At 33.3% G+C, this 27903-nt stretch overlaps 1 protein-coding gene across 6 annotated transcripts in view; it reads right to left on the minus strand.

Moving 5' to 3' along the window:
* The window catches only part of CNOT6L (CCR4-NOT transcription complex subunit 6 like), a 96709-nt gene that overhangs the window by 14606 nt on the left and 54200 nt on the right, over positions 1-27903 (minus strand). For all 6 annotated transcript variants that reach the window (XM_054688353.1, XM_054688352.1, XM_054688356.1 and 3 more), the window contains exons 5-10: positions 26618-26707; positions 15811-15879; positions 12705-12862; positions 10574-10728; positions 3667-3818; positions 866-1093 (exon numbers count right to left, since the gene is read on the minus strand). In XM_054688353.1, the coding sequence (XP_054544328.1) occupies positions 866-1093; positions 3667-3818; positions 10574-10728; positions 12705-12862; positions 15811-15879; positions 26618-26707 (852 nt within the window). The remainder of the gene's footprint in view (positions 1-865; positions 1094-3666; positions 3819-10573; positions 10729-12704; positions 12863-15810; positions 15880-26617; positions 26708-27903) is intronic.

A 27903-nucleotide genomic window follows, 5' to 3' on the forward strand; every position in this document is an offset into this window, starting at 1 on the left:
TTAAAAATAAGCAAAATTTAGCACGTGCTTGTAAAGGCAAAAGAGTGATACTTAAACATTTTACATTTGAAATTTAATATCTACAAAACATAGCTAATTTTTTTCAAAGATCTGAAATAATGCAGTTTAGTGGAACTCAAGAATGTGGAGTCCTAGGAGAATTTTGATCACTCTTCTGCACCTAATATCAGTATTCAATATATTTTATGGAATTCACTTAAAAGTTGCTAATGTTATTAAACTAGATGCTACCTGTGCTGAAAATTGTCTGCTTAACTTTTCAGACCCGTTTTCCACCACACTCTGCCTCAGGAGGCTGAACTTCACTTGTATCAGTTGCAATCCCCTAGCTTCTATTTGGATTTGTTCAATGGGCAGCACTAGCAGGAGTTCAGAGGCCAGGAGCTGAGTGAGGTAGGAAGGTATACTCCCCTGGCTCCCTCTTTATCGGGTTGCTAAGGATTTGTCGCGTCACTTAATTCAAAGCTATTGCTCCTATTAGTGGCCCTCTCCTTGTTACTAGGTTTTCCACGTTCTCGTAACAGCTCCCACCACTTTCCCTTTAGAGGAGGTACAGGAGCTCTAATTCCCCAAAAGGCAGAATATTGCATCACTGATTGTTTCTTGTCCCTGAACCCCGCACACACCTTTGGAAATAGTTTCTTCACTAAACTCCTCAATTACTCCATTCTCCATCCTTAAATTAAATGGTTAGGATATAAAAAAATGCCTATTTTCAGTTCTTTTTACTGACACACTCTATTTTAGAAGAGAATTTTGTCACTCAAAAGTTAGGAGGTACTCAGCCCTTCAACTAGACCTAAAAGCAAAATAATGAGCAATGAGGAAATGAAGTTATAAATACCTGAATCTGGCAATGAGTTAAGATCTGCACATAGCACCAGCGGGATGGAATTAGGATCTGCAGTTGGGCTGCCAGGCCTACTAGAGGCTTTCTCCAGAATGTTTTTAACCTCTGAGACAAACATCATGGTCTGGATGAGTTTCACATCAGAATACTCTGGGTCCCAATGCATGTGGGCATTTGCCACTATAAGCAGCTGTTTGTCTGCAGCATGAATAGGCTTCATACCTAAATTTAAACATTAGAAAAAAGGCAAGGTATTAAAAGCAGTTATCTTAAAGTTTTCTCCTCAAAGCCCAGTTCTTTACTCTCTTTAATTTATATCTTTCCTTTTATCTCATGAAGTAGTTCTTAGAAGCTAAATTGTTCAGATTCTGGTAATCCAAAGATAGGAATTACTCGTGTAGACTGGGGTCAGCAAACAGCAGTCTTGGGCTAAATCTGGCCCACCACCTGTTTTTGTACAGACTATATGAGCTAAAGCTGGTCTTACACTTTCAAAGATTCTACAAGGAAAAAAAATTAAGCATGACAGAAACCATATGTGGCCCCAGAGTCATGTCTGGTTTACTGACACCTGCTCTATACATCCAAGTTAGAAATTATACCATGATAAAACCAACATTTGATTATACTACCTTGATTTGCTCAGTTGTTGGTATAAATAAGCACATTAAATATATCTGTCCCTTAAATATCACAAAAACCTACTGAGATAGGATTTCAGTTGTATGAGTCACCTAAATTAGCTTAATTTAAGTTTTTCCCATTTCCTAATACTCATTCACTTTGCACATCCTGACATATCAGTGACTAGTCAGTAACAAAATGTTGGGAAAATATATTAACCTATACAAAATAAAGTAAATTTGCCACCAAAATAAATTCAAATCATATACTTGGATGAAGAAATTTTTAAAATGAGAGTTAGGAAGTAGTGTTCTTTTCAAGACTAGATGCTCGTATTTTAGACCCAGCCTCATTATTATTTTGTGTGTCTTGGGCCAGTCACTTAAGCTTTTTGGTGTTGATATTGGATAATGAGAGATATTTAACTAGAAAATATGAATTTCTTTTTCCCCTAATTTTATCATTCTGGCAAACACACACACACACACACACGTTATATATGTATAAAAATCTCAAAATGGCATACAAGATTATACATTAAAAACTGTGAAAATTAAACTTAGTTAACATGTATTGACAGAGGAAGATGTCTACAAAACACTGAAGAGACAAAACCAATATACATGGTATGATGACATTTAAATAAAATTAGACACACATATTCTGCATGTTATTAATATGTTAAGGAATGAACAACAGTTACCCCTTGAAAGATGAGGGAATTCTTTTTATTTTAAATACCTTTGTACTATTAGATATTAGTAAAACCTAAAAAAATAATTTTTCTACTGAAATTTTTTTGTAAGTGTCTTATATTTTTCTACTGAAAATAATAACTATATAAAAATATAAGCAGGAAAATACCTAATTTTCTAAGTCTACTATTTTGGGAAAGCTTTATTCTGTCCTACTATAATTATCTTCAATGTTGAGTAAACACTTAACTAAAGTATCTGTTTTAAGTGACAGTCATTTTTTTTAAAGCAACTTTGATTTTAAAATAAAAGCTTACAGCCAAAATTGTCTAAACTGTCTTCTTTTTCTAAAAGTTTTAGTGTCACTTTTGACAGTAGATTAAATGTTCAATGTACTAAATGCTAAAAACCTGCCCCTTCAAAGAGGCCATAAACTACCTATTATAATATTAAACTCTTCTTCTAAGAGTATAGATAGATTTCAGAAAGTGAGAGTGCCTATTATATAATTTATAATCACTATTATATAATTTTTAATTTAAAAGTAGAGTAATACTCCAGAAGAAATTAAATTTTCAGATTACCAAGGGGAAAAAGTACCAAACTTTTAAGAAGAGTGAGACTGGAAAGGACAAAAGGTAGATAAAAAGGAATGCCTGAAAAAAAAAAAAAGAAAGAAAAATTTTAAATCTTTTATCAAAAACTGTCTTTGATGATGGATGAATTAAAGAATGGTGAAAAGGAGATATGACTGATATGGTCTGAAGAATTCAAATCAATGCACAAGACAAAAATCTTTTCTTCCACAGCTAATAAATACAGAAGGTAAAAAAAAAGTAAAAAAGTAAAAGCCCTGATGTGGTCTTACACCTTTTTCTTGGTCTTGCCTAAAATATAATTAGGTAAACAATGAAATTCTCAAAGGCAGGCAGTAGAAAGGGGGAGAGAAGGAAATAAAGCTCTGAATATGCAAAGTACATAATGAGTTTCTGACTTTGAAGGAAGCTATAAATAATCTAAAACACGAGAAAGAAAAGTACCAGGTAGATAAAAGTTCCCACTCCTACCTGACAATGACTGAGATATAACAAAGAAATTAGAGAAAACGTGCCAAGTACTTAACCTTAAAGACAAAAGATTTCACATTCAAGAAGCTAAAAATATGGCTAAAAAGAGAACCAATTCATCCTAATTTCCAAATTCAGCCTAACTAAAACATTTCCTATTTAAAATAACCTTTTGGAATTAATGGCATATTAAAGACTTTCCTGTTATAGATGAATTGGTAAGTAGTATCTCAAGAAATACACGATGCTTTATACAACTAATGTATTTCCTGACCATGTCCCGTAACTTTCCTCTAAAGACAAGAAAATAACTGCAATAGATAACAGCAAAGAGTCTTTGCACTTGTTTGAGATGGAAAAATGTGGGATGTTATTTATTTTTAATGAGAATACTTTAAACTGCACTCACCTGCTCCAAATAGTTCTTTGTGGACCTCTAATACCACAGCAACACCAATATTATCTTTTGTCATCACTCTGTTCAACATAGCTTCGGATCCATCTGAATTAGCCATTGCCACTTGGTTAAATTCCACTGTATGCTTCTGCACCAATGTAAATCTAAAAAGTACAATGCATTATTAGCGCGGTATTAGACTCTTCTACTATCATGCTAAAAGACAATAAGGGAGAACAAAATAAAGACACCACACCGTCTTTAGCCATTTTCTAGCTGAAAGGGGCAACATGACATAGTTCTGACCAATAAGACTGAAAAAGTCTGATTACTCTAAAAACAATCTTGGAAGAACCACCTATCAAAGATAGCATACATAATATATCCCTTTGCCCTTTTACACCTTTGTCCATATGGTGAAGAAGCAGGAGGACAAAAGTCAACCCACTTTAGATGGGAAAGCAGTTTAACCATTTCTGGACTTCTTGTAAGAAAATGACTCCTCTCTCACTTATTTACTGTTGGGATTTTCTGGTATTTAATAGTGAATACCATTTTAACTGAATCAGCAAGTTAATGAGCGAAGAGAGAATAAAATCTACTCATCTCATTTGCAGTATTTTCCTCACTTTATCAAGAGATTTGTTAAGAAAATAAAAGGACACACCCTAATCTCAGCAAAGGAATGACCAAGTTTCACATTGGACTTTTACTCTAGAAAGCTGGAACTGGTGTATGTGAATGTTCAGACGAACATGTTCTGTTCTTCTCAGGTTCTCCCTGTGATTACAGAGTTTACACAAATAGTATTTTCTCCCTAGTGTCAAATTAAGTATTGCAGGGCATCCCCAGTGGCACAGGGATTAAAATCTCAGTGGTATCAAGCTATCACCAGCCACAGTGGTATGAGTTCAATACCCAGCCAGGGAGCTACCCACATGGCACTCAAACCTCTCCTGTCTCACCCACTGCTCCCCTCAGCAGTGTACTTCAGTAGATCTGCCTGTTCTGCTCCCCACTCTGTCTCTGGTGAATCCTTTCACCGCCCCCCACCCCCGCCTCTGGCCTACACCCTAGTTCTTGTATGCATAAATAAAAAATTAAGTATTGCAGTTATAAGGATTTAATAGAATTGAGTCCAGCAGTGATATTTAATAGCAGTGTGAACTTGGTCAAGTTATTTAGCCACTTTCAGACTAATTTTATTTAGTTTGTGAAACATTTATTTATGTCCAAAACCTACTAAATTTATTGTCTGCTTTTCACTCACTGTTAAATGGAAAAGACATCTTTATTCTTACAACAAGCCTCCACCCCATCTTCCTCCTAGCTTTGAAACACATGCACACATCTCCTAAAAAATATTGACTAAAATCTTACTATGCTGCAGGATAGCATGCTAAATGAAATAACACCCCCTCTGTCCAATTGCAAGTATTTTGTAAGTGCTGACAGGAATAAATGGTCTGGTAATATGCCTACTTCTAAATCAAAATGACCAAAAGGTATACAGTTTCTATTCTCTACCCTAAAGAGATAACCTTTAAACTGAAACATGAAGAATGAGGAGTTACTGTGGTGAAGAATGGGATTAGGGCATTCCAGAAAGAGGAAGAAATGAAAGGTCCTGAGAAAGCAAAGAGCTTTGTATGCTTATGGATTAGAAAAGGAAGGGGACAAAATGTTGGAAATGTAAGAAAGAGAAAACCATTGACAGTTCTAAGTAAGGACATGATATCATTTGATTTATAATTTTTAAAATCACTCTTACAGAAGTAAGAGTGAAAATGGATTACAGGAGCCAAAGTGGGACTTAGGAGTCCAGTTGGAAAGTTTTTGAGTTATTTGGAAAACAGGTAATAGTGTCTTGGACTAAGGCAGAAGAAATAAAGTAGGCAGATTCAGATTGTGTTCTATAAGTAGAATTGACTATTTTCCTTATCAGATGTTTACAAATAACTTTAAGTAGAATACTTTTCATAAAACAATTTGTTAGATGACCACATACAAAAAAAATCAAAACAGTATTATGTTTTACTGAATCAACCGCGGAAAACAATTACTATAAAAATTTGAAATCAGAGGGTATAGATAATAATAGTATTCTATCAGTCACAGTACCCAACTTACTTAATCATATTCTTTTGGTTACAAAGTAGTAATAAAGAACCTGATTCACAAAAACTCACAGATACAAGATCGAAAACTGGCAATGCCCTCAGAAAAAGCAAACAAGGGGACAAAAATTTGATTCAGAGATATACACCAAAACTAACTAAACAGTACATGAGCAACATGTTACTGATTTCCAAAAGTGTTTAAAATTGGATGTTTGAGCAAATATGTTATTTTAAAATTACTTTTAAATAATGTATCGATAATTTCCATAGGACCCTCGGATTCTGTAGGAGAGACTGAAAATCCTGCTTAAAATATTTTTAGTACTGAAATATTTTACTTCTTCCAAAATCAAGACATTCTTTGGGAGAGAAAAGGTGTTCTAATTATCGGAAATGTACGCCCTAACTAAAATTTGTTTCTCTCTATCTTTCTTCCATTCAATATAGATCTTTCATTAGATTCCTTCATTCTTCCTAGATCTAGATCTAAATCTTTTCTTTAAAGGAATATAATATACCTCTTCCACTTGACACTACTTTAAATACCATTCCCAAGTCTTCTCCAGAAAAGAAAAGATCAATTCCTTATATCACATGAAGAACTCAAGTTTACCCAAAGATACAGTACCTAGAATAGGCCATAAATGAACTACTGCCTTCATTTTAGAATATATTTTTGTGAAGACTGTAAATGCATTCTGGGGATGGCAATATTAATTACAAGCCCAATAATAATTAATATAAACTAAAACTTTTTGGTCTTTTTTGCACTTTAAACTGGATCTGGTCTCTTCAGTCCTGCATTTACAAATGCTTAAAAAACCAGGTAAATGTTCATCCTATTTTTCCAAAAGATTAAATATCCCTGGCCAGAGTTTTGATTTTAAGTCTTTTGTGTGTGTGTGTGTGTGTGCATTCTGTTTTCTCTGAAATAATCAAAGTTCTTAACAGGATAGAACAAATAATAAAAAATAATAATAGTGGCCCATTATTGAGGATCTACTCAAGGTCTATGATAGGTACATCATACACATTTGTCCTAAAATTTACAGGACACCTGTAAAAGGGTGGACAGAGTGATATAGTGCTAGATTCCTCATCAATCCTTTAGGGACTGCTCCAGTTGCAGAGAGTTGCTTTCCTCAATGTCCAGTACTTTTGGGAGTGGCCTACATCCAATTACAGCTCAAAAGCAAAAGTTAAGATCTTGAGATTTTGGTCCCTGTGAGTTAACTTTCACGGACTCCAATGCTACCAATAAGATCAGTTGAGGCTGTTAGGCTTGCAACACAGTTCTCCTCTCTATACCCAGTACTGCTCCTTTCCAATTTCTTTCACAAGTGTTGCTCTCTAATAAACTCCTGAACACCAAACTAAACTCAGTCTTCTTTCCTTACTGGATAGAGAACCCAAATTGCAATAGGCTGCATTATCCTACTGCTATGAAGATGAGGAAAACTAAGGCTTGGGGAATATTTCTTTTTGGAAAACTGATGGTTCATTTGATATACTACAACTTCCTCTATATTCAAATATCAGTAATAGATCACCCAAGTCAGTTCTCTAATTACACTTTTGCAAGATCTTTTAGTATAATAGGATATAATTATCTTGATTTGGAAACCTAAGTAACTAGTTAATGCAGTTAAGTGACACTCTTGGTTTACCAATCTCATCTTCTCAGCTTGCCAATTTCTTCACCTGGTTTTAGTTAACTCTTTCTGCTTTGAAGATAATGCTTCTCAACAGAGATCGTGAAAGCAAAATAAAAGTTGTATAGGGGCCTCCCCTGGTGGCGCAGCAGTTGAGCGCTGGGCTGCCGGTTCGATCCTGGCTGCCGGCGAGGGTCCCACATGGCGTGCAGACCTCTCCTGCAGCGCCCGCTGCTCCCCTCAGCAGTGTATTTCGTCAGTCTGCCTGTTCTGTTCCCTGCTCTGTCTCTGGTGAATTCTCTCACCCTCCTGCGCTTCTGACTATACCCAGCGCTTGTATAAATAAATAATCTTTTTTTTTTTTTTAAAAGAAAAGTTGTATAGTTTTTTCCCTCTTCAATAATCAATTAGTGATTACACACAATGCACAATGGGTGTATCCCTTCTTTATAATGCACAATGTTATTAAAAATATACTCTTTGTTGCCTTGATACTTTGATCAAACTTTGCTTTTTTCTTAAATTTTCCTGATAAAGATCGTATGTTTGTTATTTTTTAAAAAAATACATGCTAGGTTACTCTTTTTAATGACAAAAAAATGAATTCCTTCTAAAATGAATCCTGAACAATTAGAGTTTATTAGGTAACTCCCATTATTCATCCAATTTTCTTCCTCATTGGCATATTTTATGACTGCACTGCCCTTAAGAAACCTCTGTATTTTTTTTTATTTATTTATTTAAAGATTTATTCAAGCACTTGGTATACAGTCAGAAGCGCGGGAGGGTGAGAGGATTCACCAGAGCCAGAGCGGGGAACAGAACAGGCAGACTGACAAAACACACTGCTGAGGGGAGTAGCAGGCAGCAGGAGAGGTCTGTGCGCCATGTGGGACCCTCACACAGCAGCCAGGGATCGAACCGGCGCTGCAGAGGCTGCCGGCAGCTTCACAGCCCAGCGCTCAACTGCTGCACCACCAGGGGAGGCCCGAAACCTCTGAATTTAGATTAAACAGTTATAATCCATATTGGAAAGAAAACTGGCAAAAGGCAGTAATTTCATGTTCCAGATTAAATAAAGGGGAAGTGAGTTTTAAAAATCGTAAGTCACAATCTCACTTTTTAAAAAAATTATATAGACAAATTCTAGATACCAACCATTACCCTATGACAGTAAATAAATAACAGACACTAATGAGATAGGATTATAAAGCAAGGGCAATACAGAAGGATTGAGCACCATGACAACCTACTTCCCACTCCTATGGGAAAAGAGTGTCTCTTCACTGTGTGATGATCACACAGTTCTAAAGCTACTGTTTTCATCTTTTGCTTTCTCACTTACTTGACACAAAGGACGATGAGATCAGAACTAACCTCAGGAACAAGTCTTGTAGTTAGGCCTGATTTTACCTCTATTTTTTCATTATGGATTTTTTCCAAATTATGTACCTGGCTTCAAGACACCATTTCTACTTTTAAGTCAATTAGGAAAAAAACATGACAAAAAACCCTTAAATGTCTGAATCTAAAAAATTTAGCTGTAATAATAATTTCTCTATAAACAAACATGCAGTATATAACACATGTATATACATATTTTATAAAATACTTTGGACAGAAGATAGTATTTATTGAGATAAAGAATAAAGCAAAAACTCATTTCTGGAATTTTATCAACTGAAACTTCTATTTCCCAGTATTTCTATGCATCTAACTATTAAAACAAATGACATTCAGAATGATGACCAAAAGGTATTGTCAAATCGTGAAATTCCCTAAAGTGCATAAAGAGCAAATTAAGCTTCAACGAATACATAATGAATTAATATGTTATCATATTCTAATTCTCTTAATATGTCGTAGTCCTTAGTCCTTTCATAGAAATGGATAGAAAATTATTATATTTGGCTAAAAATAGTCTACTTTGCAGTTATTATTACCTACTCTGTACCACTACTTACCAAGAAGGGAAAAGCTAATCACCTATGAGGATTAGTAATTATCAAACACTCTGATTTTAGAAGACTGAAATTTTGAGAGTACAGAGAGAACTGAAGTACTCTTCTATAGCTATCTTTTGACTTTGTTAGTTTTGTAAACTATATAAAGAAATTTACATAAAGGAAATTACCAAACTAGGTAATATACAAACATATATATATATATATATATATATATATATATATATATATATATGAGGAAATAAGCCTGAAAAGTGACTCACTCAAGATTTTACAGCTACATAAGTAGGAGAAACACTTGACTTCAAAACTATCTTTTCTTTGCAATGTATTATCTCTCCGATCTGAAAAAAGAATAAAGGCAGGGTAGTGTACTTTGTGTTAAATTCCAAATACTTTGGCATAGCTAAGATGACTTCAGCAAGTATTTGGTACTATTCAAAACAGTAAAATTAATAATGTATCACACCCAAGTCTATCTGTTTGTAGATCAAATTACTACTAAGGCAAACAGTGGAAGAAGGGAAGAATTTTCAAATGATGCATCTGAGTATTTCCTATATATAGTCATCTCTCAACTATTTTACTGTATTTTTAGTAAGTCAAGCAATTTTTAAATACTACTAGATTTCCCTAGATAAGTTCTCTAGATAAGAGATATAATTATTAGTTCAAAACCCTGACTAGCTCTAGAATTATCGAGGAAAATTTCAGATTTTCTTCTCAAAACTAAAGGGAATGCAAAAGAATTTTCTAAATGTCTTCCTTCAGAAAGAAACAATAGGATATGGAAAAAGGTCTTGATGCTATACACCTCAATGTTATCAACATATGTAATTTATAATTAAGGTGTTTTTGAAATTTGCATATCAATGTAGGCAACAAATATATTGAAGAAAATTTTTCCAAATGAGGTAAACTTGTAAGGTATACAAGTAATACTAAAGCTCAAACAAGAAGTGTAGAGAGTCAGTTTAGTATAGTGGTTAAAAGCATTGATTATAAAGCAAGACTCGGTGCCTTGGTTTCCTCAGTCTAAAAAAATGAAGAAATAGCTCTAGTCTTACCTCTGAGGGTTGACTTAAAAATACAATAATCCATATAAATAAAAGACCTGACATGTAAACAAATTAAAGAAAACGTTTACACTATTATGTTTTGTTTCTTTAACTCCTGAACTCACTTTTCTGTTTTGAAGAATATTGCACAACCGTCCACATGCTTTCTCTCCTGCTCAGACATGATTTTGGCACGTGACTTTGGAGAAAAAAATCCATCATATCCACGCTCCTTCAATGCTGGCAGAAAGAGAGTGAAGTATTGCTCTGTTTCCACTTCCTGAGGTGAAAGGAAAGTTATCAACATAACAGAGGAAAACTCTGATTAAGATTAAAAAAAATTTAGCATTATGAGTAACATGACTAAGTTAAAATAATTCACACAACAAGTATTATCTAACTATCTTACCTTTATGTTAGTAGCTGCCATTTCACAATGGCAGCTTTTTATACCTAAAAGAATCAGAAATGTTTTGTGATTTTCTCCTGCTCACAGAGCTAATTAGTCCCAAATCTCTTCACTACCATTTTAGGATTCATTTCATTATAGTTCACTTCCTTAAGATTGATAAATTTAAAAAAACTTGGTGATATAGTAGATTAAGTGGTAGGGAATAGTAAATTGTATATATAAAGTAGAAATCTTAAAGAATATTTATCTTTCTCAATTGAGGTGAAAAGGAATGAGACCCAAAAGCAACAAGTTTAAGATCAACAAAAACTTCTACTTTAAGAAATTTTTAGATATCTGAAGACCAATTATACAAAAGTCTATTAATTTAGCAATCATTAGGTTAAGACCATTTTATTCTTTGACCCATAAAATATTTTTAACAAATCTGAAATAATCAAGAGTAAAATCAGCATACTCATAACATGATTTTTTTTAACAGCAAAAACTCAAACAACCTAAATGTCCAAATTAGGAAAAATGTTAAAATCAATATAAATTCACATAATTGTCTTTGAAGAATTTTTGGAATGTGGAAAGTACGTAATATGCAATAAGCAAGAAATATGTCAACATTGTGATCCCAATTTTATTTTGAAAATCTATCTTCAAATAAACAGATAAGTATATTAACAATGTGCACCAGAAATATTTCATAAGTTTTAAGTCAGCAACCACGTTTGGAATATAAAATTGGGTGTTTTCCCACATCATTATTTATAGTTTTCCAAAATTTTCAATGTCTCTAGAATGAAAACTTTATATTACCTTTATAATAAGAAAATTTTTTAAATTATGTTTCTATCTCCAAACTATACTGAAAAGAGTATGAGGCTATTAGTACCACAAATACTAAACCAAAAGGCAGACAACTAAGCAACTAAAACACCCCTAATTTTGTTTGCCCTTTTTCCCCTCTAGTCCTGTGTCAGTTCTCAGTGTTCAAAATAAAATTTAATTTTTGAAGTTTTTACTTCTTATTATTTCCCAGGAAGTCATGTGAATCACTGACAACATTAAAATAATTATCAATGTACTTTAGTACCAAAAAAATAATTTAAAAAGCAGTAGCTTCTCAAGTTATGCTGAAAAGGTAATGTAAAATTATAATCTTTAAATTTTTAAAACACTGTTAAGTGTTTAATATGCTTGGAAGTTTAGAAAAAATTTTTTTTAAATTACCCGTGAACTCTCTTGATTATTAGCAGTGTTGAAAAGAAGCAGTAAGGCATACATTTCAATGGAAAGATTATTCTTCAGTTAAATTCATTATAATAAAATGTTATAAAACTGAAGAATTGAAATTGCAGAGGTGGTTTTTAAAGTAAGGCAAAAATGACTTGTAGTACAATAATTTTTAATTTTTAAAATGTTTATCACTAAGAAATAATAGCAGACAATTTTTTACAGATTTCATTGTAAGTTAAATTATGTTCCTCAAAGATACACTTCTGCAGTTTTCTATTTCAGCCATACCAATGATTTGTTGGTGACAAGAATGATTAACATGAATAATGGATGACGTTATTTTCACTTAAGAAATAGTAAATAATGGATGACGTTATTTTCACTTAAGAAATAGTAAATGAGTGTAAGTGGTGGTTATACTTAGTAAAATAGTTTCACTGTGAAAATGTCTTAAGTGCTTATTAAAATTGCCCTTTTGTCCTTTTTGTTTTTAAGAGGAGAAAAAACATTTCCCTTTGAGTTTTGCTTTGAAAATAGGAATTCTAGTAGAGGTAAAAGCTTCTGTTATTTTTAAGTTCACCTTTATATTAAAGACAATTTAATTTCTCGAGTGTTACCTGAAGACTAATGATATCTGCGTCACAGTTAACAATTTCTTCCATAATTCCCTTTTTCCTGTATTCCCAGTTTAATGCCCAGGATGGGCAATAGCCATATAGCTGCCGGGTGGCGTATTTATCACATAACACATTGTAACACATAACTGTGAATGATGCTAAGAAGTGGGGGGGAAGAAAACAGACAAAAGGGAGAAAATTAGGCAGGTTTTTCTAAAGCAATATCATGTGCACACTTGCACAAGCACACATGGCACAAAGCGTATCCCAAATATCATTACTATAAAACGCCTTGGCAAGATTTTGTTAAACTACATTCATTAAAACACTTCATTGATTCTATCACACCATTGTCCTTTTACAAGAATTAAACTAACATGGGTTAAGTCTCAGCACTATCACTGCTATGGCCCGAGTTCAATTCCTGACCAGGGAGCTAACCCACATCTGGCATAGCAGACCTTTCCTGTCTGCCCACTGTACCCCTTAGCAGTGTATTTCAGTCAATCTGCCTGTTCTGCTCTCCATTCTGTCTCTGGTGACTCCTCTCACCCATTGTCTACACTCCAGCTCTTCTTCACAAAAATAAATATAAATATCTTCAAAAGAAAATAAAGCTAACTTTATATATGAACATTTTAGGAAATTTATTTAATAAAAATTTAAATTTAAAATCAGAATGTTACTTTACTGCGGGGAAGGCTTCTCTGTAAAAATGGAACAAAAAAATTTTAGTTTCACTGCCATTTAAAGATTCTAATTTTATTCATCCTTACAAAATATCCACACTTTTTTGAGCCTCTTACTTTCACTAATCTGAACTGAAAAAAGAACATGGACTAACAAAGTTTAGTAATAACAGAATCCTTTATACCAAATCACAAGTTTATTTCTGAAATTAAATTCTCCCTACAAAGGGATTGTGAGCAAATTAATAGTCAGAAGGCCATGGTTTGTTTCATGCTACTCCAAAGTGTGCTCTTAGGACCAAAAATCATGAGTTATCACCTATGAAGTTAGAAATGCAGAAAACTCTGATTCTGCCAAGATCTGCTAATTCAGAACCTAACAATTTAACAAAATCCCCAAGTGATTCATATGCACATGGAATATCAGTTTGAAAAGCCCTGTCAGTACACCCCCCCCCACCTGCAACATTAATTCTCTATTGTGGCTTTCCATTAGAATTACTTTGTAGAACTTTAAAAAAAAAATTGCTTGCAGACACCACCTATGGACTTACTGCAGACTAAGTCAGTAAGCCTGTGTGTGTGTGTGTGTGTGTGTGTGTGTGTGTCCATATTTTTAAGAAACATCCCATGTGATTATAATGGGCAATCAAGATTGAAAATCACATATTTAAATAAAAGGCAAAGCATTCAAATAATAAAGTAACACTTGATTAAAGTTGATTCCATTTCAGAAAGTGAACAGTTTTTAAGAGAAACAGTTCACTAGTCTATTGGAGAGATTATTGGGCATTTTAAACAACAGTAGTTTTTTCACTATCTAGGATTAAGTCTAATGTAGTTAAATTATGCTTCTGTGGATATAAGTCATCCTTAACCACCGTTAGTTATACACATTTCCCTAGCCACCAGAAGTGAAGGCATCTTAGCATCTACTTTTTTTAACACTCAGATTCCACTAAGGGAAGTGCCACACATTCCCAAGAAAAAGAACCATACTGGTTTTTCAATAAAGACCTAATAACACATTCCTTTGAGAATTCAACAACTAATGAAAATTTGTTTTTATTGTTCCTTTTCTTAATGGAAATGTAGGTATGCAGTATAAGGAAAACTCTTCTCATGATTATGTTCATTCATGCTCAAAGAAATTACTCAAAGAAATAGAAAATGGAGTTTTGTATTATCAAAAAGATCAATTTATACAATGGGGAAGGCCACACCTAAAATAAATCTGCCTAACTTTAGGCCTTGCAGAAAATCTGAGGTTTTACTCAGACCATCAATGTGTATGAGAAAATAGAAATATAATTCATGATAACACTGACACAGTGCATCTTAAATGTACTGATACTACGGTTCTAGAGGTGTGGTGGTTTTAAAATGAGTAGCCCTGGAAAACACTGAAGTATATGTATATAATATTTCTCAGTGTTTTTAAAGTGCAAATAGAAATATAAGATGCTACATTTCCCAATACCAAAGCGACTGATTTTTTTCTTAATCCTCTTAATTAAAAAAAAAACCCACAAAGTGGTTTAAAAAAAAAAAAACAACAAATTTGTGATTTACCCTTCAAAAATTATTAAAACGTTAATATTCAGTAATTGGTTTAACCTTCATATTAAAAGAGTAAAATTTTTCATATGCTAATTTAAAAATGGAAAATCATTACTCTTAGGACATAAAATAAGATATCTGGCATGTCTATTTTAAATAGAATTCCCAATCATAAAACATTTAATAGGCAGTGAAGAGATATACAAATAATGTCAAGTCATTATTGGTTGTCAAGACGAGATAAAAATTTTTATTTCTATATTACCGCAGTTCTAGAAATGCTTAAGCCATATCCTTAAATTTCTCAAATATTCAACCTACACCATTTCTACACCTCTGGTATGACATCACATTTTTCCCCCTAAATTTGTTTATTCTCTTATACAATTGTTCATTTTTGTACAGTATCTGGTTATTCCCCTCAGGTGTAGTGCCCATAGTTCTCCCACCACCGTAACAACACTATAGTCCTTGTGTTCTTTTTGTTTACAATATACCAATAGCATATGTAGATGCAGACTAAATTATTCCTTTAGAAGTGTTATCAATCTACCTACTCAAGAAGGATAAAGCATCCTAGTTTCTTTTTCAAAAGAAAATTCATTATTACTCATTTTCCTGAACTCAACCATTACTACCCTGTGTAAAAATGCCATTTTACAGGCTGTGTTACAAGGTACATTTGATTCTTGTACCCAAGTCTTAATGTAAATTTATGTTTAAAAGTCTATGTCGGTATTTTTAAAGTCATCTACATAGAGGAGTTTTGTAAAATGAAGACAAGTTTATCACTAAGTCAAAATGGTATTTCAGGTATTTCTGAAAGAAGTCAAGGAAGAATAAGAAAAACTACTTACCTGATGGCAGAATTTGGTCTCGTTCTTTTAATGTAATCCATGGCCTCGGAGGAAGCTGCTCTGGATGAACTGAAAAAAATTTTGACATCATTTCATGTGCTTCTAAAGTCAGTATCATTTATTTTATGAAAGCAAATGAACTTCTATTTTTCCTTCAGCCCACAAAATGACTTAACAATTTAACATGGAAATATAATGATTTAGAAGCTAAAGGAAGTTAAAAAAGAGCTATACAGAAAACACGTACCTAATATCCAAAAAGAATATTAAGGAATTCACTGATGACACTACTTACATGTTACTTATGAAAAAATCCCTATTTTAAAACCTTAAGTAGGATCTTGTATCTGACATATGTAAAACTGTACTGACTCAGCCTTGTGTCTTACTGGGAAATCGAAACTATGTGCAGTTCCAACATACTGATAAACCATACATAATACTCAAGCATATTTAAAATACAAAATAGCACATATGAATGTATAATAACCAATACTGAATTTGCTAATAGGGATTTCATTTCCTAATATTAATCTTTTTCTCTTATAATGTCAATGCAAAGCAGGAGAGTCTACATAATTACATTGTACAGAAAAAGAAAGGCACTGGTAATTAAACATTAATTGTTCAGATATGGTTATTGATATCATGGAACTAAATGCAACACAGCTATAAGATAAAACAAAATTCACTAAGATTTAACTACCTCCTTTTCTTCTCCCATTTAAAAGTTTGCAAAAATAAAAACATTTACAATTATAGGACTATTTGATTCAAGGTTGTAGATTTGTCCAGGCTTAGCTGAGAAATGTAATCCTTTAAAACAAAACACCCCATCTTCATCCACTCCACCTTCATGCAGTCACAAAAATTTTGACCAAAGACATGGGATCTTAAAAAAAAAGTGTCACTTTACTAGTCATTTTGGGTTCCAAAACTCTAACTAAAGGATGCCTACTTTAGCATACTTTTCATAAAATGGAATGAACACTGCTTTGCTTATTCTACATCTCGCCAGGAAAGGAATGAAGGTTATCATAAACTGACAAACCACCCAGCTGGTTCAACATATTGAATCCTGGAAAATAATCATGCCTGCTAGGCGTGCCATGCTAGGATCATGGCAGCTATCTCAAAAATGGAAAATCCAATATTTAAATACAAAGAAGAGTAAACAAAGAACTTTTTAGCGATTGGTGTCCATATTAGCAAAAGGTCAAGAATTCAGAAATATATAAAATCCTCAACATACAACTAGTAAGATGATTTAGATGCTTTCCAAATCTTAACTAATACATTTTAACTAATAAATCATGGTATGTAAGTATAAGTGAAATGAGCCGAAAAGACAGGAAAAGACATTATCATACCAGGAACCAAGAAAAATAAAAAGCATAGTTTTATTCAGGTTGACAAAAATAATGTTAAGGTTAATTTTATTCAGGATTGATGATGACAAAACATAGATACTTGCATGTACAGGTGGTAGGAATATAAATTGGTATAGCTAGCTATCTGGAAAGGCAAACTGGATTGTCTTTGAAATTTAAAACAACTGTGTCCCTGTAATCCAGCAATTCTATTTCCTGGGGTCAGCACTATGCAGCAATCAAAAAGATATTCATTACACCATTGTTTATAATAGCAAAAACAATGGTACATAAAATTGTATCCATTTTATGGTAGTTACCATTACAATTTAAAAGAAAAAGAATAAACACTTGGGTGCCAAAGTAGAAAGAGAAACTGCTGCATGAAAAAAAAGTAGAAAAAATATATTTTATTAAAAAACTTTTTAAAAACACATGAAAAGTATCATAAAATCTCTAATATAATTTTTGTATGTAAATATAAAAATGTGTATAAGATAAACAGTCAAATTGCAATTGTGCTCATCTACTTGGAAGGGAATAGACTATAGGTAGTAGTCAAAGGAAATTCTAAGTCTAACAAAAATTTTTAACATTTTCTTATAAGGAGGATAGTATGTTCAGATGTGATAATCGCTTAAAATTAATTTTTTTTTAAAGATAAAACTACATGGTCAATGGCATGACAAGAGACAGGTATATAAAGTTATCTGGGCTACGATCAAATCAAATAAAAACTGTGTGGTCCTAGACGTATTACCAGAATTTGGATCAAAATTGAAGCCTGCTCTCAGTATGAATACTGGAGACAGCAGTTAACATCTTAATACATCTCTCAGCATCATAACTAAATGTGACAAATCAATAATAATTCTCTCATTTTTACCCCCATAAATAACACACACCAGCAGCCAACCCTGCAGTCACTAGAAAAGCTGGGGGAAGGGAAGGTGGACAAAGAGGAAACAAGAACAACCTGATTTCTCTGGCTAATGGAGTGAAAATGAGAAGCATAATGAGGACTAGGGAGGAAATGTGTACCAACTGGCAGTGGTGACCCAAACACTGATGACAACATCTTCAGTACAGAGAGCGCCAAGAGAATCAATCCATCCCATACCACACATTTGTTGGTAACATTAGGTAACACAGTTGCCTGCAAGGAAGCCAACTGAACCTAAAGGGTCAACAGAACCCAGAAGTTAAACTGTCAAATTTGAGCCTTTAAAAAGATCAAAAGTCTCCTAACATAATATTCAAAATGTCTGTTACTAGTGGAAAAACACTGGTTTTTCCCAATATCAAGATAATCACAATTTAACAGAGAGAAGAGCAGCAACAACAAATACCAAACAGATTAATCAGATGTTGAAATTATCTGACAGAAATTTACAGCAGTCCTCACAAAGCTGCTTCAAGGATTAAAAATTCTTTAAAACAGATGAAAAAGTAGGAAACCCCAATAAAAAAATAAAAGTTATTTTTTAAAGGACCGAATAGAAATTATCAAGCTGAAATGCAATAACCAAAATAACAAAGCTTGCTAAAAGGGCATAATAAAGGTAGCAAAAGATAAAATGTTTGAATCTGAGGCTAAATCAAAAGAATTTCTTCAATATGTACAATAAAAATTAGATTTTTAAAAATGAACACCTCTTGAATCGGTGGAACTGTATAAAAGATCTAAGATTTATATCATCAGAATCCAATAAGAAAGGGGCAAAATGTGGGCTTAAGACATATTTTAAAAGATAATAATCAAAAACTCCAAAGTTAGTGAAAATATAAGAAAGTGAGCAAACTTTAAGTACAAAAAATCCACTCCAAGAGACATGATAATTAAACTGTTGAAAAATAAAGACAAAGAATCTCACAGAGAGACGTGACATACCTAAGGGGAACAGTGGCTTCTTTTCTGAAATGATGGAAGCCAGAGGAAGTAGCACATTTTTTTTTAAGTGTTGAAACAAAGAAGTATTAACCCAAATTCTGTATCTAGCAAAACTATCCCTCTAATAACAACATAAAGATGTTATCAAAGGAAAACTAAGACTTTGCTGTTGGCAGATATGAGCATTAAAATAATAAAGGAAGATTTCTAAACAGAAAGGAAACAATAGCTAAGAATCAAAACATCAAAAAGATCAACAATGGGTAAAATTAGGGGTGATTATCATAGATTATCCTTCACAGTAGTTTCTTAAATCATGTCTGACAGTTGAAGTAAAATTATAACATCTGTGATTATGCAATGTAGGGAAATACCAGACAATTAGATTTTAAAAGTGGAGAGAGTAAAGAAGCATATATATAAAAGGCAACAATAATTCATTTAAAGTGACAAAACATCATTACCAGTAGATTGTGCTAATTATGTATTTGTAATATCTAGAGCAATAACTAAGAAAATAATACAAAATATGTACTAAAAAAATCACAAATAAGACCAAGTGTAATCCTAAGAAATATTTACATAACCCTTAAGAAACCAAGACAAAATAAACAGAGGATGAAGAAATAGAAGGAAACAGAAAACATAATAAAATGACACTTAAATTCTACATAACATTAATTAAATGTAAATGGCCTAAATACACAAATTAAGAGTGGACTCTTGGTAGAGCACATAATAAAAATAACATGACACATCACTCTACTGTATGCATCTAGAATAAATTTGTTTCAAATATAAGAGCATAATAAAATTGAAAGTAGAAAAAAACAGAAGACGTATCATATTACTATTAAACCAAAAAAGCAGAGTGATTATAGTAGTATCAGATAAAGTAAACTTAAAAGAAAATACAGTATGTTCCCACTTAATGTGACCGATAGGTTCTTAGAAACTTTAACTTTAAATGAAAAAATGAATACAATTAAAACAGATACTTAAGGGTCTCCCCGGTGGCACAGCGGTTTAACGCTGGGTTGCAAAGCTGCCCGCAGCCTCTGCAGCGCTGGTTCGATCCCCGGCTGCTCCCTGGCCACCGGAGGAGGGTCCCACATGGCGCGCAGACCTCTCCTGCCGCCCGCTGTTCCCCTCAGCAGTGTACTTCAGTCCTCTGCCTGCTCTGCTCCTCTGCCTGCTCTGCTCCCCGCTCTGGCTCTGGTGAATTCTCTCACCCTCCCGCGCTTCTGACTGTACCCAGTGCTTGTATAAATAAAATAAATAAATAAAAATAAATCTTATATAAAAAAAAAAAAAACAGATCCTTAAATAACCTTTTTTGTTAAACCTCAGTGGGGACTGATTTTTCTCATCAACTTGTAAGAAAATTACATTTAAGGAATCATTATTCCTGGACCTACTGTATTAGGAACAAAACAGATTATTACACAATGATGAAAGAACCAGCCCATCAAGAAGATGTAGTGATACTAAATATGTATGCACCAAACAATAGTGCTTCAATATATGTGAAAAAAGAACTGATGGTGCTAAAAGTAGAAATACACAAATCCACAATTGGATTTCAATTGTGAGTGAAGATTTCAAAACAATAATTAACATTTGTTAGGAATACCAGAAAGTTAGAAAAGATTTAGAAGAACTGAACACCAACAATGAACATGATTAATTCACATATACAGAACAGTCTACCCTAAAATTGCAGAACATAGACTTTTCCAAGCACCCATGGGACATTCATCAAGATAGACAAAATAAACCTCAACCAGGTTAAAAGAACTAAAATAATACAGAATGTTTGCCAACTGATCCCAAACTAGAATCAAACAAGAAGCTAATGCCAGAAAACTAAGAATTAAACAACGTACTTCTAAATAATCCTTAAAAAGAGAAAATCTCAAAGGAAAATCTTTAAAAATGTACTGAATAGCTTGAAATGAAACTATAACAAATCAAAATTTCTGGCCTGCACCTCAAGTGACTCGGAAATAGAAAATTTATAGTACTTTATGTTTATATGCAAAATAAAGAGGAAAGTTCTCAATTAAACAAATTAAGTTTTCAGACTGAAAGAAATACTAAGATAAAGGGACACAGAAAGATTAACCATTTACATAAAAGAACAGAATAGGATATAGTGCAAATTCTAACCAAAAGACAACTCATTTAGCCATTTTCTTCATGTCGCTATATTAAGATCAAAGTAATATGAATACTTTAATGATAAAAGGTTCAGAAAACCAGAAAGATTAAACATATGAAAATATTCCTTCAATATATACAATATGTACAATATATACAAAAAGGTTGTAAGAACTAATAAGAAATCAACAAATTTACAAAGTAGGTGTTACCAGTAATGAATAAAATCGAAACAAGCAATAAGTATATGTAACGATTAACAAATTTAAACAACATATATAATGCTGCACCAAACTACTATAGAATGTGCATTCTTCTTAAATGCATACTTAGCATTTTCAAATATTAAGTATGCCCTGGGTAATAAACATTTTAAAAACTTAAATCATTCACAATATGTTCTCTGATCACAATGGAATTAAGATACAATAACAACAACAACAAACCTAGAACTCCTCTGGAAATAAAAACACTCCTGAAATGTCTGATCAGTCATGAGAGCTATTAGGAAAAAAGCTGAACAGAATGAAAATAAAAAACAACATATATTAAAACATGTGGGATGCAGTTTAAAGATATGGCTACAGGGAGATTCATAAATGAATATAATACAGGTGAAAAAGTCTACAATGTATAATTTTGGTGTTGATCATAAGAAGTTAGAAGAACAGCAAATCATAAGAAGTTAGAAGAACAGCTCAAAGAAAGCAGAAAGCAGAAATAAAGGTAAGAAATGAGTGATTATGAGTAAATCAGAATAAAGACCAGTGAATCTAATAAAATTGATAAACTCCTGATCAAGACTATGCATGAATTAAATACAGGTAACTAAAGTAGCAAAGAAACATCACTAGATATCAAATGTATATTTAACACACAAACATTCTGAACAAATTCAAAGATTTATATAAAATAAAAGTACAACATTCAGAAAACAGTAGAAAGAGAAATGGAAAATTATAAAAATACTACAGTTATTATATTGCATATTATATAAGTTCAATCAGTAATGGAAAACTTCCTAGAAAAAAAACCCAGGCTTAGGCTATTTAACCAAACACTTAAGAAAGAACACCAACTGGGCCTCCCTGATGGTGCAATGGGTTAAGACACAACCTATGAAGCTATCCACAGCCACTGCAGCACCAGTTCAATCCCCAGCCAGGGAGCTGCCCACATGCCGCAGCAGACCTCTCCTGACTCACCCGCTGCTCCCCTCAGCAGTGTATTTCACTCATTCTGCCTGTTCCCCACTCTGCCTCTGGTGAATCCTCTTCCCCCACACACACACTTCTGGCCTGTATCCCAGTTCTTGTATGCATAAATAAATAAATCTTTTTTTAAAAAAAAAGAGAACACCAATCTTTACCCTTCCAAAGAACAGAAAATGAGGAACTATTTCCCTATAAATTTTATGAAACCACTATAATCTTTATATCAAAACTTAGCAGGATATTGAAGAACTATTAGCCAATCTTACTCAAACACACATGAAAAAAATCCTAAGTAAAAAATATTAACAAATTGAATAAGGAATATATGAAATAATATATTACAATCACATATTACAACCTACTTGGATTTATTTCAGGAATATGTCACATAACACACAAAAAATAATGTAATTACCAAATTAACAGGATAAAGGACAGAAACTATAGATTCATTAATAGGAAAAAAAATTATAAACTTCAACATATATTATTATTTAAAAATAAACTCTTCTAGCAAACCAGAAATAGAAGACTTCCTTAATCTACTAAAAAAGTATATAAAAAGTAAGGAGAACATCACTGCAAATTATTATAACTAGAAGCTATAAATTATTAAAAGCTAAAAAATTATGAAATTAGAGAAGGATGCCTATTACTACCATTTTCAGTTAGCACTTCAAGGGTAGTCTCAGCAAAAGTAATAAAGCAAGAAATTAAGAAGAGTAAAAGGTGTTATTTTTGCAAATGATACAATCATACAAACTGAAACAAAAACGCATTAGGATTAAAAAGAGTTTAGCAAAGTGGTGGAATATGTACTTAGCAAAGGCATTTAGCAAGAATTCACCAAGGTGAATTTACAAGTAGGTAAAATTCAACTGTACTCCACAAATCAGCAATAACTATTAAGATTATTTTGAAAAAGACTACTTAAACTCATCAAGAGAAATTATGACAGGCACAATGAAAGCATACTCTACACTGCTAGAAGACCCAGTGTTCTTGCAAACATGTCAGTTCTTTACAGAGCTATCTATAGATTCTATATATTCCCATCAAAATGGCTACATTTTGTGACAGGAAGAAATTTGAAAAAACGATCCTAACAATTTTAAGATAAAGAAATACGGAATCTAAAACTCAACAATTTCAGAATCTAAAGGGAAGATCCCTTTACTGGATCTCCAGATAGTTTATAAAACTACCATAACAAAAGACACCAATTTATTGCCACAGAGACTAGAGGAAAAGAAGAGAAACTCCAGGGCCTCCCCTGGTGGCGCAGCGGTTGAGCATTGGGCTGCAAAGCTGTCTGCAGCCTCTGCAGTGCCAGTTCGACCCCCAGCCACCGGGCAAGGGTCCCACATGGTGCTCAGACCTCTCATGATGCGCCTCTGCTCCCCTCAGCAGTGTATTTTGTCAGTCTGCCTGTTCTGTTACCCACTCTGGCTCTGGTGAATTCTCTCACCCTCTCGTGCTTCTGACTGTACCCAGTGTTTATATAAATAAATAAATAAATCTTATGTGGTACATATACACCATGGAATATTACTCAGCATTCAAAAAAGATAAACACATGCAATTTCCAGCAACATGGATGGCGCTGGAAGGGATCATGCTCAGTGAAATAAGCCAGAAAGAAAAAGAAAAATACCGGATGGTCTCACTCATAGCAGGAATCTAGAAAACTTAAATAATGGACCAGGAAAATGAATAACTAAGAAAGTAAAAATCAAAATCAACAAAAAACTATGAACCAGAGACACTTTTTGGCAGGTGGGGGGTGGGAGGGGAGGGATTGGGGTCAGAATGGGGGAGTAGCAATTGTATGGGGAATATAAAAATAAAATTTATTATTAAAAAAAAATAGTGATACTTTTTAATAAAAAAGATAATAGGGCCTCCCCGGTGGCGCAGCGGTTGAGCGCTGGGTTGCAAAGCTGCCCGCGGCCTCTGCGGCGCCGGTTCGATCCCCGGCTGCTCCCCGGCCACCAGAGGAGGGTCCCACATGGCGCGCAGACCTCTCCTGCCGCCCGCTGCTCCCCTCAGCAGTGTACTTCGGTCCTTCTGCCTGCTCTGCTCCCCGCTCTGGTTCTGGTGAATTCTCTCACCCTCCCGCGCTTCTGACTGTACCCAGTGCATGTGTAAACAAAACAAACAAACAAATAAATAAAAACATGCCTCTGTTTAAAAAACAAAAAAAAATTAAAAAACAAAAAAAAAAAAAGATAATACTTTAAAATAAATAAATAAATAAATAAATCTTTAAAAAAAAAAAAAAAACCAAGAAACTCCAGGAACAGATTTTTATATACAGGGACAACTTATAACAAAAAGGATACTAAAAATAGTAATGAAAGGATAGTCTTTTCAATGTGGTTTGCGATCAATTTAATATATATAGGAAAATTTATGAAAATTGCCTCCTGAAGTACACAAACACCATTCCAGAAAGATTAGTTCTAAATGTTGCACATAAAAAATAGGTGTTTTTAGATAATAACATAGGAGAATACATTCATAACCACGAGGTAGGAAAAGTTCTTAAAGAGGTTCACAAAAGTAGTATAATAACAGATCAATAAATCCTATTATAATTTTCTGTTCATCAAAAGATGATTAGCAAGTTGAAATAGGAATCAACACCATGGGAAAAGGTATTTGTGTGTGTGTGTGCGTGTGCATGTTATATATTCATATTCATATATTCCAACAAATATGCATGTCAACAAACCACATATGTTTAAAACATATGAAGATCTCCTTTAAAATTACACACGCACACACACGCACCCTCCCTCCCTCCCCCACTCCTCCTCACATGTGCTATATGGCTGAGTTACTGGCTACCCCTATACAATAGACAAGAGACTATTTAATTCAAAAGCAAAAAAGAAATAAAATACACATGCTATTCATACAGTCAATCAAACCACTACATTTTCTTAGTTGTTTACTGAAAGTACCCCTTTCCTAAGTTTACCTCTCTCCCATCTATCAACTTTTAGCCAAAAACTTTGAAATAACATGAATTTTGTTTTACTTTGTTGGAAATCTTACTTTTTAAAAAATCTGTATGTAGGTATCTTATAAGATGGAGATAGTTATACAGTATTGCCACAATATTGTGAGTATGGCCTCTATGCTGAAGGCTACATTTCTCTAGCTGCATCAAGATTCTGTATTTTAGGGACTCCCCGGTTGCGCAAAGGGTTAAAATGCAACCTATGAAGCTATCCGCAGCCACTGCAGCACGAGTTCGATCCCCGCCAGGGAGCTACACACATGGCGCAGCAGACCTCTCCTGTCTTGCCCTCTGCTCCCCTCAGCAGTGTATGTCACTTAGTCTGCCTGTTCTGCTCCCCGCTCTGTCTCTGGTGAATCCTCTCAACCCCCACACCTCTGGCCTGTACCCCAGTTCTTGCATGAATAATTTTTTTTTTAAATTTTTAAAAAGATTCTGTATTTTAGAAAAACACTATTGCAAAAAAAATCTGAATTTTAATAGAATCTCCAAACTTTTATAGCCAATATTGAGTATTTAAGGAAAAAATTATAAGTTTAATACTTAATAGCCTTCATATTATGAAAGTATTTCTGAGATATTTATATCTCAAAACGGGAGGTGGGGGGATTTCCACCTGGAAGATAACTATTATAGTCAGATAAAACTAGTGTTCTTAATTAAAATACTGCTTGCAAAATTTCCACAAATGTGTAGTGAATCAAACTAATCATTTCATTCATGAAAAAACGTATACAGTGTTTGGGTTTCAAGTAATAGGCACAAATTCAAACATTAACTATGTATCTTTGTGCTTAAGAACCAGACAATCTTGAGCCCATAGCTGACATTAATTAGCTGTATGACTTGGATAAATTATTCTGTGTATATCTGAATTTGCATCTGTCCAATGCCAGCAAATCTTCCCTCCTCTTAATTCCTAGCAAGATTAAAGGAGATAATGTAACTGAAGTTCCTAACATATTCCTTAGTAAAAAGAAAGTACTCATATGAAAAAAAGAATGATCCGCTATGATGGTTTATACTAGTGGCAGGAACTCCAAACCTATAAGTAGCTTTAAAAAATGGTCAGATACTTTTAAGAAACATGTGATACATTCGCTAAAAGTAATATCTGTCGAGTCTACTGCTTGTCATTAATAATTACCTGCAAGATTGTCAAGCATGAAGTTCAGTAGCTTTCGGGTTCCATCTGGGTCCTGGTATAAATTGAGAATATCCTGTGATAAAGGATTGCCTAAAGCAGAAAAGAAAAATAAAACCTGTAAGACTTAAGTGCAAAACAAAAAAAAATGTACACTATAAAGTAAAATACTAATTTGCTTAACTGAATTTTACTGTTAAATCTTTCTTAACAGAAATGTAAAGAAATTATATAAATTAAATTATTTTCTTTAAGATAATCAGAAAAACTTCAAAAGAGTTACTTCTTTGCAGATTTCATTGTTTATAATTTATACCTATAATTTGGGTTTAGAAAAAGCATATCTGCACATGAACACACAAAAAGTGATCTTAGTCAATTCTGAAGTAATATCACAATTTGGTAGCTTAAAGTAATCCTAGAGATTTTACATTCATCTTTAAATATAGTATTCTAACCAAAAGACAAGAAATTCTCTGTGAAATGTGATTAATATAAGAGGGGGATCTTCTTAGAGTGAATATTTCTATTACAAATGGAAGAAAGGAAGGTATTTCAAGTGAGGGGGAAAAAAAAAACCCTATTACCAAAATGAAGTAAATAAAAATTGAGAAGAAAATACGAACATTTTTGTGAGTTATCAGGAATAGCTCAGTACTAATAATATAGATTTATCAATGATAAACCAAACAAGCTATTGTTGACATAGATTCCTCTAAGAAATAAATAAAATACGCAGTAACAGCCTAGCAAACAAATTCGGAAAACAAACAAAAGCCAATGAAAATGAAATGAAGACTCTAAATATTAATGCAAAACAAACTCACATGCAACAAACTCAACCAAAATGGTTAAAATGAAAACATAATGACCAAATGAAGTGTTAGAAATACAGTAGATTAGCACCTAGAACTCTCATGTTTTGCTGGTAGAAGTATAAGATAATAGTAGTAAGACGAAAATCTGGCTGGCAGCTTCAACTGAGTTGAGAGTAAGAAAAGGAAACTTCCTGGGGTGATGACAGTGCTCCACATACTGAGTTAGGCAGTAGTTATACTGGTGTCTACTTTTGTCAAAATCATTTAAGCTGCATACGTAAGCATTTGGGTATTTTACTATATGTACGACTCAACAAAGTATTACAGAAAAATTACGTGTTCAGCGATATAGTCAGAGCTGAAAATAGTTAATAGAAAAAATACATTCAAAGAAATTACTCAAAAAGCATCACTAAGAGTCAGAAAGACATAAAATAGGTGATAATAAAAGATAAATGAGAGTGAGAACAA

Source organism: Talpa occidentalis, unplaced genomic scaffold (genome assembly GCF_014898055.3).
Source record: "Talpa occidentalis isolate TD23 unplaced genomic scaffold, MPIMG_talOcc4v2.1 talOcc4.6, whole genome shotgun sequence".
Classification (NCBI taxonomy): Eukaryota; Metazoa; Chordata; class Mammalia; order Eulipotyphla; family Talpidae; genus Talpa; species Talpa occidentalis.